The sequence below is a fragment of the Syngnathus acus genome, chromosome 11 (genome assembly GCF_901709675.1).
Source record: "Syngnathus acus chromosome 11, fSynAcu1.2, whole genome shotgun sequence".
In the NCBI taxonomy this organism is placed as follows: domain Eukaryota; kingdom Metazoa; phylum Chordata; class Actinopteri; order Syngnathiformes; family Syngnathidae; genus Syngnathus; species Syngnathus acus.
Genome location: NC_051096.1, coordinates 4,741,614 through 4,753,057, shown reverse-complemented (window position 1 = coordinate 4,753,057; position 11,444 = coordinate 4,741,614). Strand labels below are relative to the sequence as shown.

General features: G+C 43.0%; 1 protein-coding gene and 2 long non-coding RNA genes across 16 annotated transcripts; 1 reads left to right on the top strand and 2 right to left on the bottom strand.

Annotated features, from left to right (window-relative positions):
* Window positions 1-2,445: 2,445 nt before the first annotated feature.
* LOC119130859 lies at window positions 2,446-7,146 on the bottom strand. 12 transcript variants are annotated; one of them, XR_005099533.1, is made up of 4 exons: window positions 6,928-7,133; window positions 5,832-5,914; window positions 3,187-4,497; window positions 2,446-2,929 (listed from the first exon to the last, which is right to left on the bottom strand). It is a non-coding gene; the product is annotated as an uncharacterized LOC119130859 (long non-coding RNA). The 12 variants fall into 12 exon arrangements; XR_005099529.1 differs by lacking the exon at window positions 2,446-2,929 and adding an exon at window positions 6,808-6,881 and having other exon boundaries at window positions 3,183-4,497; window positions 7,100-7,143; XR_005099537.1 differs by lacking the exon at window positions 2,446-2,929 and having other exon boundaries at window positions 3,183-3,402; window positions 3,554-4,497.
* On the top strand, window positions 2,519-4,059 carry LOC119130860. 3 transcript variants are annotated; one of them, XR_005099540.1, is made up of 5 exons: window positions 2,519-2,582; window positions 2,639-2,738; window positions 2,814-3,650; window positions 3,726-3,944; window positions 4,014-4,059. It is a non-coding gene; the product is annotated as an uncharacterized LOC119130860 (long non-coding RNA). The 3 variants fall into 3 exon arrangements; XR_005099538.1 differs by lacking the exon at window positions 2,519-2,582 and having other exon boundaries at window positions 2,608-2,738; XR_005099539.1 differs by lacking the exon at window positions 2,519-2,582 and having other exon boundaries at window positions 2,624-2,738; window positions 2,922-3,650.
* Window positions 7,147-8,525: 1,379 nt separating the features above from the next.
* On the bottom strand, window positions 8,526-10,866 carry LOC119130856 (cholecystokinin-like). The gene is made up of 4 exons (XM_037264829.1): window positions 10,757-10,866; window positions 10,393-10,501; window positions 10,182-10,328; window positions 8,526-8,874 (listed from the first exon to the last, which is right to left on the bottom strand). The coding sequence occupies exons 2-4, from the start codon at window positions 10,499-10,501 to the stop codon at window positions 8,732-8,734; spliced, it is 399 nt and encodes a 132-aa protein (XP_037120724.1). The 5' UTR covers window positions 10,757-10,866; the 3' UTR covers window positions 8,526-8,731.
* Window positions 10,867-11,444: the final 578 nt, after the last annotated feature.

Below are 11,444 nucleotides of genomic sequence, written 5' to 3'. Positions count from 1 at the left end.
TAGACACGACTTTATTTTGAAATCCAGTTCATTGTTGCTTGCTTCCTCTTTCCGGGAGCAATGCGCGGCGTGTTGTGTTGTGAGCAGAGCAGGCACGTGAAAGGGGAGGCGACAACTACGCGGCTCCTGGGCTGTAGTCCAAGAAGACGAGGAAATTCGCTCCCCTTTGGGCTTCAAGTCATTCGTTCGGAAGCACTTTGTAATTTCCTAAATAAAGAGTTTGCAGTACCTTGTTGATTTTGCGTATGAATTGTTATAAATCAGGATATTGTTCTATATCGATCGTAGAGCACTATATCGTGATGTATCGTGAATGAATCACAGCAGGCTTTAAGATATCGGCGAATATCGTATCGTGGTTCTTTGTATCGATATATCGTATCGTTACAAAACCCGCGATTTACACCCCTAGTTTGTAACCCTAGCCTTGATTTAAAACCCTAGTCGGAAACCCTAACCCTAGCTTGAAACCCTAATTAGCAATGGCAAAACTCCTTGGAAACCCTGGTCGGAAACCCTAACCCTAGTTTTGAAAGCCTAGTTAGAAACCCTAATCTTAGAAACCCTAAAAGTAGTTTGAAACCCTCGTTGGAAACCCTAACAGCTTTAAAACCTAGTTTGTAACCCTAAGCTTGGTTTAAAACCCTAGTCGGAAACCCTACCCCTTGTTTGAAACTTTAATTAGCGATGGCAAAACTCCTTGGAAACCCTGGTCGGAAACCCTAACCCTAGTTTTGAAAGCCTAGTTAGAAACCCTGATCTTAGAAACCATAAAAGTAGTTTGAAACCCTCGTTGGAAACCCTAACCTTAGCATTAAAACCTAGTTTGTAACCCTAACCTTTGTTTAAAACCCTAGTCGGAAACCCTAACCCTAGTTTGAAACCCTAAATAGCAATGGCAAAACTCCTTGGAAACCCTGGTCGGAAACCCTAACCCTCGTTTTGAAGGCCTAGTTAGAAATCCTAATCTTAGAAACCCTAAAAGTAGTTTGAAACCCTCGTTGGAAACCCTAACCCTAGCTTTAAAACCTAGTTTGAAACCCTAACCTTGGTTTAAAACCCTAGTCGGAAACCCTGAGCCTAGTTTGAAACCCTAATTAGCGATGGCAAAACTCCTTGGAAACCCTAGTCGGAAACCCTAACCCTAGTTTTGAAAGCCTAGTTAGAAACCCTAACCCTAACTCTAGTTTTGAAAGCCTAGTTAGTAACCCTAACCCTAACCCTAACCCTAACTCTAACCCTAACCTTAACTCTAACTCTAACCCTAACCCTAACTCTAAGTCTAACCCTAACCCTAGTCCGCCTCACAGTTCGGAGGGTGCGGGTTCGATTCCACCTCCGGCCCTCCCTGTGTGGAGTTTGCATGTTCTCCCCGGGCCCGCGTGGGTTTTCTCCGGGCACTCCGGTTTCCTCCCACAACCCAAAAACATGCTTGGTAGGCCGATTGAGCACTCCAAATTGTCCCTGGGTGTGAGTGTGTATGGTTGTTTGTCTCTGTGTGCCCTGCGATTGGCTGGCAACCGGTTCAGGGTGTCCCCCGCCTACTGCCCGATGACGGCTGGGATAGGCTCCAGCACGCCCGCGACCCCCGTGGAGACTAAGCGGTACAGAAAATGGATGGATGGATGGATAATATATGAGACTCGAACTCGGTTCTCCTGAACTCCAGACAGAAGCTTTAACCACAAGGCAAATTGAGATTATAATACCAAGGTCCAGTTGTATGTGTTTGTAGTTGGTTATTTGGGTTGAGCCCTATTTGGAAAAGACACTCAAAAAATATTTCGAAATTTTAACGGCACTGTAGCATAACGGTATAACACTTGGTCTGGTGTTCAGGAGATAGGGGTTCGAGTCTCGCTCGGTCAAACATTTAAGTATACAGAGTTATGTATGAGACTCGAACTCAGTTCTCCTGAACTCCAGGCAAAAGCTTTAACCTCAAGACTAACTGAGATCATACTACAAAGGTTCATTTGTCTGTATTTGTCCATTACTTTGGGTATGTACGTGAAATATACCAAAGAACTCCGAAATTTTCACGGCACTGTGGCCGAGTGGTATAACACTATGATTGGTGTACGGACAACCCGGGTTCGAAGCCCACTGTTTAACGTTTACGAATTAAACAGAGCGTTTGCCAAGAATCGAACTCGAGTCTCCTGAACTAAAGGCAAAATCTTTATCCACCCGACCATTTCGGATAGACTTATTGGAACACGCTTCTTTGGACTGAAATGGCACTTTAGACTTTACAATTCCAAAGTTTCAAAGTACTCAGAGACCCAACTCTCGTCAATTTTCCAACAGGCTCTGGTCGAATGGTTAACGCCTTTGCCTCCATAACGAGGGAACCCTGGTTCGCGCCCCGTCTCGTCCCTCGAGTAACACTTTGCCGTTTTCCTCTCGCATCGACGTGAAACATCTGGATTTTTTAATTTTTTTCCCCGCCCTCTAGTGACGTCATCACAAAAATACTATAAAAGACGTCACAAACGCGACAATCATTCTCTTGCTCATTTCTGACACCATCACGTCGTGCTGCTACACGTGCTGCATGCAGCGTCCAAAACTTTCACAAGGTGAGTCTTCACTATTTTAGTCGCAATTTCAACTAACTGCTTTTGCTCTCTTTCAGCGTCAACTTGCACTTTGGACATGCAAGCTAAAATGTTTGCACGAGCGTCGCCAGTTAACGTCTTCTATCACCAATTGCATCAAACACCATTCTGCCGCAGGTAAGACAAAACGTTTGCACAAAGAATAAATTGAATATTTTGATGCATGCGCGTTAATTTCATTTCTTTCTACAGGTGCGAAATCTTCCAAATGAGCCTCGCATGACCGACTTTCTGTGCGATCAAACTGGATTCACAACTCTTTCAATGGACTGCATCTAATGGTCTCATTTCTGTCCACAGGTGTGCAGCTGCAACAGAAGAACCACGTTTACAGCAAAAAGGCAAAAATCCCATTTATAATTGCAGGACATCAATTATTAAACTGACTAAATAATTGCCTTTTTTTTTTTTGTCTGCAGGTTTCAAAATGGCCGACTTGCTGTCCTTTAAAGCCTGGCTTCATGAGACGTTTGCAGGTCTACTCTTGCAAGTCGACCAAATGCCACGTTCCTAATCCAAACTAACTGGTAAAGCTCAAAGCTTACAAGATTGGTTACAAGGTTACCGTGTCTTTCAGGCTAGCAAGCTGCGGTTGGAGAGAAGTCCAATGGTGCCCTGCGCTCTTCACTGGTGAAACACATGCACACCTACATGTACAAATGTTTGAAAAAAATTATTTCAGCATGTGCATTTTCTTCCTGTTTTGTCCACCAGGTGGTGCCGAAGGACAAGCTCCCTGCAGCATGGAGCGACTGGTGAAGTAAAAGCTCCACATTTGAACCTGTTGCAATGACAAACTCTACTAATCAAAGTCCTTGACCCGTTGTTTCAGGTGGTGCAGGTGATCAGGAAACGAGGAGTCATGATCAACTTCCTGTCCAACATTTTGACAGGTGACCAAACTCACCAAACTTTGCATTAAAAACACCAACCTGCTTTTTTCTTTCTTAGTGTAGTCCAGTTTCCAGTAAGAGTTCCGTCGGACGCAGCACCTGCTGGGCGAAGAAATTCTCCAAAACCATGCTGAAGGTCCTCAAGGCTGCCTTAATTTTCACAAAAAAACTTGTTTGACACCAACTTGACTGTTGACTCATTTGTGTGCAGGCGTGGCAGTCCAGGAGAGTCTTTGCAACGTTTCAGGCACTCAGTCTGCTGTTACTCGTCTGGGATTCAAGTGCACAAACGAGGAAAGTTCCAGTCTACAGTTACAAATAAAAACAGTCAACTTAAATTGTTGTCAATGTTTCTTCTTTACAGGCAGAGGTGACAAAGTACCTGTAGCTCAAGCCAAACTGTGGCAGGCTGAAGACGAGCCCTCTGCTGGTAAGAGAAGAAAGTACATTTAATTCAACCAGAATGTTTAAAAATTTCAATGACTGTTTTTGTGTCCAGTGTGGTGCACCACAGAGTACCTGCTCACAGCAGAAGCCAGAGCAAACCGTTTCTCCAAGGCAACCTGAGAAGTGAGGCACATTTAGCACTTATGTGGTATGCTCTTTAGCTGCTCCTCATTGCACAATCATCATGAGAACTTTGTTCCAATAATCTATTTTCTGACAGGCAGTAAGCTGGTCATGCAGCTCAGAACACTTGGTGCCATGAACAACTCTTCTTTTGCACTGGTAAGGTTCATGGCTTTTTCTGCACAAAATGTTGACTTGACTTTTGACTGACAAATCTTTTTGTCTTAGTGTTCAGGCACTCACCACTCGTCCAAATGGCCGACCACTTCACCACTCGTCCAACTGGCCGACCACTTCACCACTCGTCCAACTGGCCGACCACTTCACCACTCGTCCAACTGGCCGACCACTTCACCACTTGTCAACGAGCAGACTGCCATCCAACTTGAAATTCTTGTGATTGAATGTTTACTCTGCAAAATAAAGTTTGATTACAAAGAACACTTAACTCAACTCTTCCTTCAACACATCACAAATCAAACTTTAAAAATATCTTTACTTAAAAAACTAACAAAAAAACCTAAAAAAAAATTCTAATTTTTTTTTCCGGATATTTTTTCGCCCAGATTTTTTCACCTGGATTTTTTTTTGGCCTCGATTTTTCTAAAATGAGGTGGGTTAAAATCTGGAATACTGCTTCATGATTCGCTGAGGGCTCAGGAAGTGGGCGGTGTAATGAGAATAAAAGTCTGCTATTGGTTGAAAAGGGGGCGTGGCTATGCAAATGAGGTACTTTGTGATTGGTTAGTGTAAAGGTAGGCGTGGCTCTGGAAATTTGAAGCAATCTGATTGGTCAGATGTGCAAATGCTGCATTCTGATTGGCTGTTCAAAAGTAGGCGTGGCTATGCAAATTAGGTGCTGCACTGTGATTGGTCAGACTGAATTTCGGCAGAGTGGCACTTAAATTTTCAAAGGCAGATTTCAGTCTTGAGGTGAGCGTTGGCCTACTGTCACTGCCATGGACACAAGTCTTTGACTGTTACCCTGCATTTCGCATGACTACAAGTGACAGCAATTCAATTGCAGCCACTGTGAGTCATGTGAGATGCAGGGTAACAGTCAAAGACTTGTGTCCATGGCAATGACAGAAGGCCAACACTCACCTCAAGACCGAAAACTGCCTTTGAAAACCCAAGTGCCACTGCAGTTCAAATGAGTGAAGCAAATTTGCTCATAAAAACACAAAGATGTGCATTCCAGTTAATTAATTAATTTATTGGACAGAAGAGCAGTTTGAAAACATCTGAGCACTCAATGTTTGCATGGGACTAATTTAGTTGCATGCAAACATTGACAACAGGCCTTGCATGGAAGCAGCTTAAGTGTTTGATGAGCTCAGGTATGATGTCACTTACTTCTAATGCCACCAGAGGGAAGGTGAGCACTTGCAAACAGCTGACCTCTCTCACTGGGCCAAAAACTAAGTGCCAGGTACTGCATGACATCTTCACCACACACTTTTGGAAGTGTTTTTCAATGACACTGATGCAAACCAACTTAGTTAAATATTAATCAAATGTATATTTCTGACCAACCTGGTTTGCATCAATGTCATTAAAAAGACATTAGAAGTGTTTGATGCTAAAGTTGTGCAGTACCTGGCACTTAGGTTTTGGCCCAATGAGCAATGGCAGATGTTTGCATGTGCCATTAGAACTGACAGGTGAGGTAGGTGCACTTGCAGCCACCTTGTGGTACAATGAGACATCGCACATCAGCTTCTCAAGCACATCACTGCGTACTCACATCACGTTCCAATGGCAGGTCCCTTCCACTATGCATGTCCCACATGGCTGGCAGGTGCAGCTTTGAAGCTCCAAACCTCTATCCTGTCAAGCAAGCAAAAAAAAAAAAAAAAAAAGCGGTGAGTAACACTAAAAATTCATTGTATTCATTCATATTGATCTATTCTATTAGGAGAGTTTCACTTTTAATGTGCAAATTCCCAAATGTGCCAACACATGTAATGCAATCAGCTCCACACCCAACATGCAATGAGCACCTCAACCAAGGTTTCAAAGTCCTCAGCCTGAAAAGTCTCTGTTTATGTACCAAAATACTGAGTCATTCAAAATGGGTAAAATTGGTTCTGTAAAAGGCAACAAACTGCTCCTCTAATAAATTGCCTTTACCCCCCCCAACCCCCGCCCCCCACCTTGAGAAAATACAATTTAAAATACGAATACAGCGTTTTGTTTTGAGATAAATGCTCCCAGTGCCGTCAGTTGCAATTGTTTTAATGACAAGTGTTTCTGGTTAGTTAAAAGTGATTTAATACTGAATGATGTAAACAAATTAACGAGGTCCTGCAAGCCATTTTGGTGTTTTTTTTAATTAATTATTTTTTTGTTAAATTATTTTCTTGGCAGCTGTAATGATACTCTGTCTGATTTTTTTTACCCTTTAACATCGAACATAAACTATCAAGTAACTGAAACAGTAACAGAAACCTCAATTATAGAGGATGAGCGCCCTCTGCTGGCAATATATTATACTGCACCCACCCAACTTAATTTTATGCAGGGGACGTCTTTTGCCCACAATATCTGAAACGAATGGCCGATCTGCTGTTACCCACTACCTAATTTACCGGGCAACCGTCGAATAACTCAAAGCACGGATTAAATTATCTTTAGAAAATAATATTACGTCTGTGCCGGTGTTTTGACCTTCTCTAGTCACCGAAGGCAGAAAAATAAGAAGGAAAAGCAACATGCAATACCTTTCGAAAATAAGTTGGCGTCTAGATGTGCAGGTAGACGACCAGCAGCCAACGTGGAACCTCAACATCAACTTCTGCGTTGAAAACAGAACAAAAACCACGTTGAAGTCAAACGCTTACCTTGATTAACATTTGATCGACAGCCGAGTGACACTTGTGGGCGTGTTCACTTTTTGTTGATATTGTTCTACGATAGCTAGCGAGCTACAAACAAACTCAAGTAGCTCGTGTCGTAATGCATATGTACATGCAAACAGCAATTAGAGAGCTTAAAAATGTTTGCAATACTCACTCAAAACACAGCTAGTAGTCACCGGTGGACCTACTCAGTGAAGCAGAGGTGTGCGTACGGATACCGAGAAGGCTCAATTCAAATGGAACCAAGGGCGTGTGTTTGACAACCTGAAGAAATGGCGCAATGACCCTGGCAGTTGATAAACTGATGACAACCTGGTTTAACGTTAAAAGCACCAAAAGAAAATCAAGAAAATAAAGTTCAATGTGATAATATGAGCCTAAACAGCTTTGTAATCACGTAGCGTTTGATAAATTTCTGCCATTGCCATGGCAACCCCCAATCACCTGCATGTTGTCTTTGCACTGATGCAGTGCTTGGACATGTAATTTCCTCTAACAAGTTCTGTTAATGTTTCTTGCCTGCTTAATGAACCTGTTTCGCTTCCATCTTGTGTGTTTGTCAATTCTATTACTTTGTAGAAATTGAATGGTCAACTAGCAGGGATTGAGTGTCCTCTTAGTCAGACCTCTCAGAAAATCATTTGAACAAGGCCTCATCAGTGCTAATATATCATGTGAAAAGCCTTAAAGGGGCTGAGGGAAAATAGTATTGTTGTTAGGGTGATTCAAGTTTTGTCTGCAAATTGTATCCTGCCTGAGAAATAAAACATAATAGTAGATACTCTTAATTTTCATGTCTCATCAACCATTAGCAAAAATAGCAGCAGTGATACATGGTATGTCAAATTGAGGATTAGCACATATGACCTTCTCTGTATCACATCCCCACACATTTCAATGATGAAAGCTCTCCACACTAGTGTCACCTCTTGAAACATGAAGTTTGACTCGGGTCCCGTGTGGCCACTTCAGATTGTCGGCACGCACAGACGAAAAGCCCTCTCCTTCCCCAAAGACGTCCCCAGTCACTGAATAATTCACTGAGCCTGCTTTGTTCATCGATCCCTCGATGCACACACACACACACACACACACACACACACACACACACACACACACACACACACACACACACACACACACACACACACACACACACACATACACACATATACGAACAGATCAATCATTAAACACGGGGACACCAACAGCATAAAAGGCAGCTGCATCACAATTCACCACCATGGTGACTTTTAGCTCTTTAGACCTTGATTAGAACAATGAAAATATGCAAGTTTAAAAAGTGATTTTCAAAATAAAGACCAGACATTATTGCTCCTAATGGTGACCTTTGAGGATATTCCCACGCACGCCTGTTGACCTTTCCTCTGCATCATTATTGCCATCTTTTTTTGTGTGCATACTTGATTTTATCATTTGAGCAGGAAAACACTTTCAGTGGTCCTCACTTCCTGTTCGGGTGAGGTGACATTTGAGGAGGATGATTCATGGAGTGTAAATAGAATTTCATTTCAATATGGACGACTCTTAAACATGAGGAAAAAAGTGAGAGACTCGTGTTTACGTTGTGTTTATGTTTATTCAGTCTAGTAAGTCTCAATGTACCCTGACAGCATATTTTCCCCCCTTTTAATACAATAAACAAACAAATGGGTGACAGAGAGGCAAAAGTTTGGCATATGTGTATTGCATTTAACAGTACAAACAAATGTACAACGACTCGTATTGTGTGTGAAGGGACAATCGATGGAAGAGTACTCGTACTCTACGAGGAGTACTCGTACTCCTCTGCGCTGCGCCGTCCGAAATCCATCCAGCCCATGTAGTCCCTGTCCGCTATCCGGTGGTTGGTTGCGCTCGGGCCGCCGCCTCTGCTGTTGACCGGCGAGTTCCGACGCACGGAACTTGCTAGGAGGGATAAACCAAAAAAAAAAAATTATTAAAGGCTCTTGCAAAATTCGTGACTTGGCTCAATTCGCCAAGGTGTGCCAATAAAAAGTTTCTATCCTGCTGGTGATTTTTATTTATTTTTATCGTGACTGAAGTCAAACAGCATTTCTGCGAGCGGAGATGTTCTGCATTCACCCTACCCACATCCTCCTACGCAACACACACACGCACACGTACACACAAAGCACAACCTTTCAAGTTCCCTGGTGTGCTGAGATTGGCTGCAGAAGGCTCGACAACGACACCTCCCACACCGAAAACATGCAAAGCGAACAGCAAGGAACACGACTCTGTGCGTACACACACACACAGCCTCAAGAGATGCTCTTGCAATGCGACCTTTGCCATGTTATGCTCTTCTTTGTCTAAAAAGTGAAGAGAAATTTTCTTCTCAGAATCGAGCACAATAGTGCAGTTAAAAAAAATATAAAAGGAGTGAAAACATTTTGCTGAATTTCTATGAGAATTTAAGAATTGTGAAAGTATTCCAAAATGGAGACTTTCAATGGGAATTAATGGGGATCATTTATGAGAGAAGAGCCCAGGAGAGCGAAAAAGAGTGAGAGCAAGCAACTCGTAATTTAAAAAAAAACGATATAAAAAAACTATTAAAAAATGTAAACCTTCAATTTAGTAAATTCTCAATTCAATTAATTCCTCTTATTATTCTTAATTAATTCCCATGGAAGGTTTCCAACAGTTATAAAAAATTAAGTACCAAAATTTCTCATCTGTGACAAACTCGAAATTATTATGATGTCAGAAATCAGAAACTTCAAGCCTTTTCTAAAAAAGAAGCAATCATTTGCCGTGCATGCATCGTCTCTTCTAATATCGGTCAGCCGTCTTGACAGAGTGCCAAAGCCCATCAATCCCCCCCCACCCTTTGCTAAGACATCTGAACGACATCAAAACCAAATGCCAACGGCCATACGAAGGCATCAAGTGCTATTTTTAAACTAAAAAAAATAAATCCATGAAGTGGGAGTGTGTCATGGAGTGGCCGGAAGACTCTAATAAACGCACTTTGGAACCAGCAAGGCTTTCCAGAGCCACTAATTCGTTTTACAAAGCATCTTTGCACTGGTGCCAGTTATTAGTGAGACTGACGTGGTGGTGTAGTGTGGGAGGGGAGGAAAAGGGGGGGGTGCGGAGGCGAGGGGGTCATCAAGTGAAAAGCACTTGTCTCTAATGATGAGTGTATTCTTGCTGCCACATGTTGCCATTTTTTTCTTTTTTAATAATTGCAAAAGGAAGACACGTACCTTTCCTGGAGGAGATGAGTCTGGCCAGCAGCTCGCCGAGATTGGCCCGCGACTCGCCATCCTCTTGTGACCCTTTGAGTTGGGGGATGGAGCGGCTGTGTCGGAGATGGGGCTCCCCCAAAAAGTGGGCGTCGGCTTCCAGGTGGGCTGCGCACACACGGTAGATGTTACATGAGCGTGGTGGAGATTTACAAGGAAGCGGCTGGCGTACCTTCTTTCGAGGGGGAACGTTGGTCCTCGTCCCCGAGATGGGAGGGGAGCCCCAAAGAGCTCGCGCACACGACCGCCAGAACCACACACACACTCAACCCTGCAGGCATCTGGAAGTTCGGGAGACACAACAGAGTGGTCTTTTCATTTCAACAATCAATGCGGCACTAAATTAAATGAACACCTAAATCAAATTAAAATCATACAAGCAAAATTATGCAATCTAATTAAAGCTGCTATGACTATTATTGCTTTCCTTCACTCATCCATGTTAAACAATCTGTACACTCCATTAGCGGAAGACAAGGTTAAAAAAAAAAAAAGATGTGACAATAATTTCAAAAATATAAAATAATTCTTCTTACCTTGAGAAAGGATGTTTTCTTTGTTGAAGGGAGTGTGTCAGCGTTAGGGGAGCACTTCTCCGCTGAGTGGGAAGGATGGCGCTTTTATACTCTCTCACTGCTCTGCTCGTGTGTGTGTATGTGTGTGTGTGTGGTCACAATCTGTACCGTGTATTCCCCATTGCAGGTGTGTGTGTGTTTGCACAAAGACTAATATGGATGTAATTGTCCTTCAGTTCCAATAATCCAAGCGTACAGTGGGCGTTTGTACATCATAAATGCAACACGATGAGAGCCGCTTTGTTGACTTGGACTATCGGAGTGTGTTTGTGCATGTGATAAGGGAATGACGACTGTCATGTAAAAAAAGCAAACAAGAAAAATTAATTAGTGTACAGGTACAAAATAGCTGCCAATTGTACTTAAGTACAGCAACAAAGTATTTGTACTCTCGTTCCAGCAGACGTTCCGACCACGTTGCCGACGTCTCTCCCCCCCACTCTGTCTCTGTCCGGCCAAGCGGGATTAACCGGTCCCATCGATCAACCGCCCCGCAGCAAATGTTTAGGCCGCCCGGTCGATGGCTATTGATCAACTGTAGCCACTTAATGTTTTTATGAACGAAGCAAACAAAGCCGTTGTCGGGATTCTTTCTCCTGCCGATAAGGCAACGGAGACGGGGCGTCGCTCACATTTGCTTTTTGAGGCC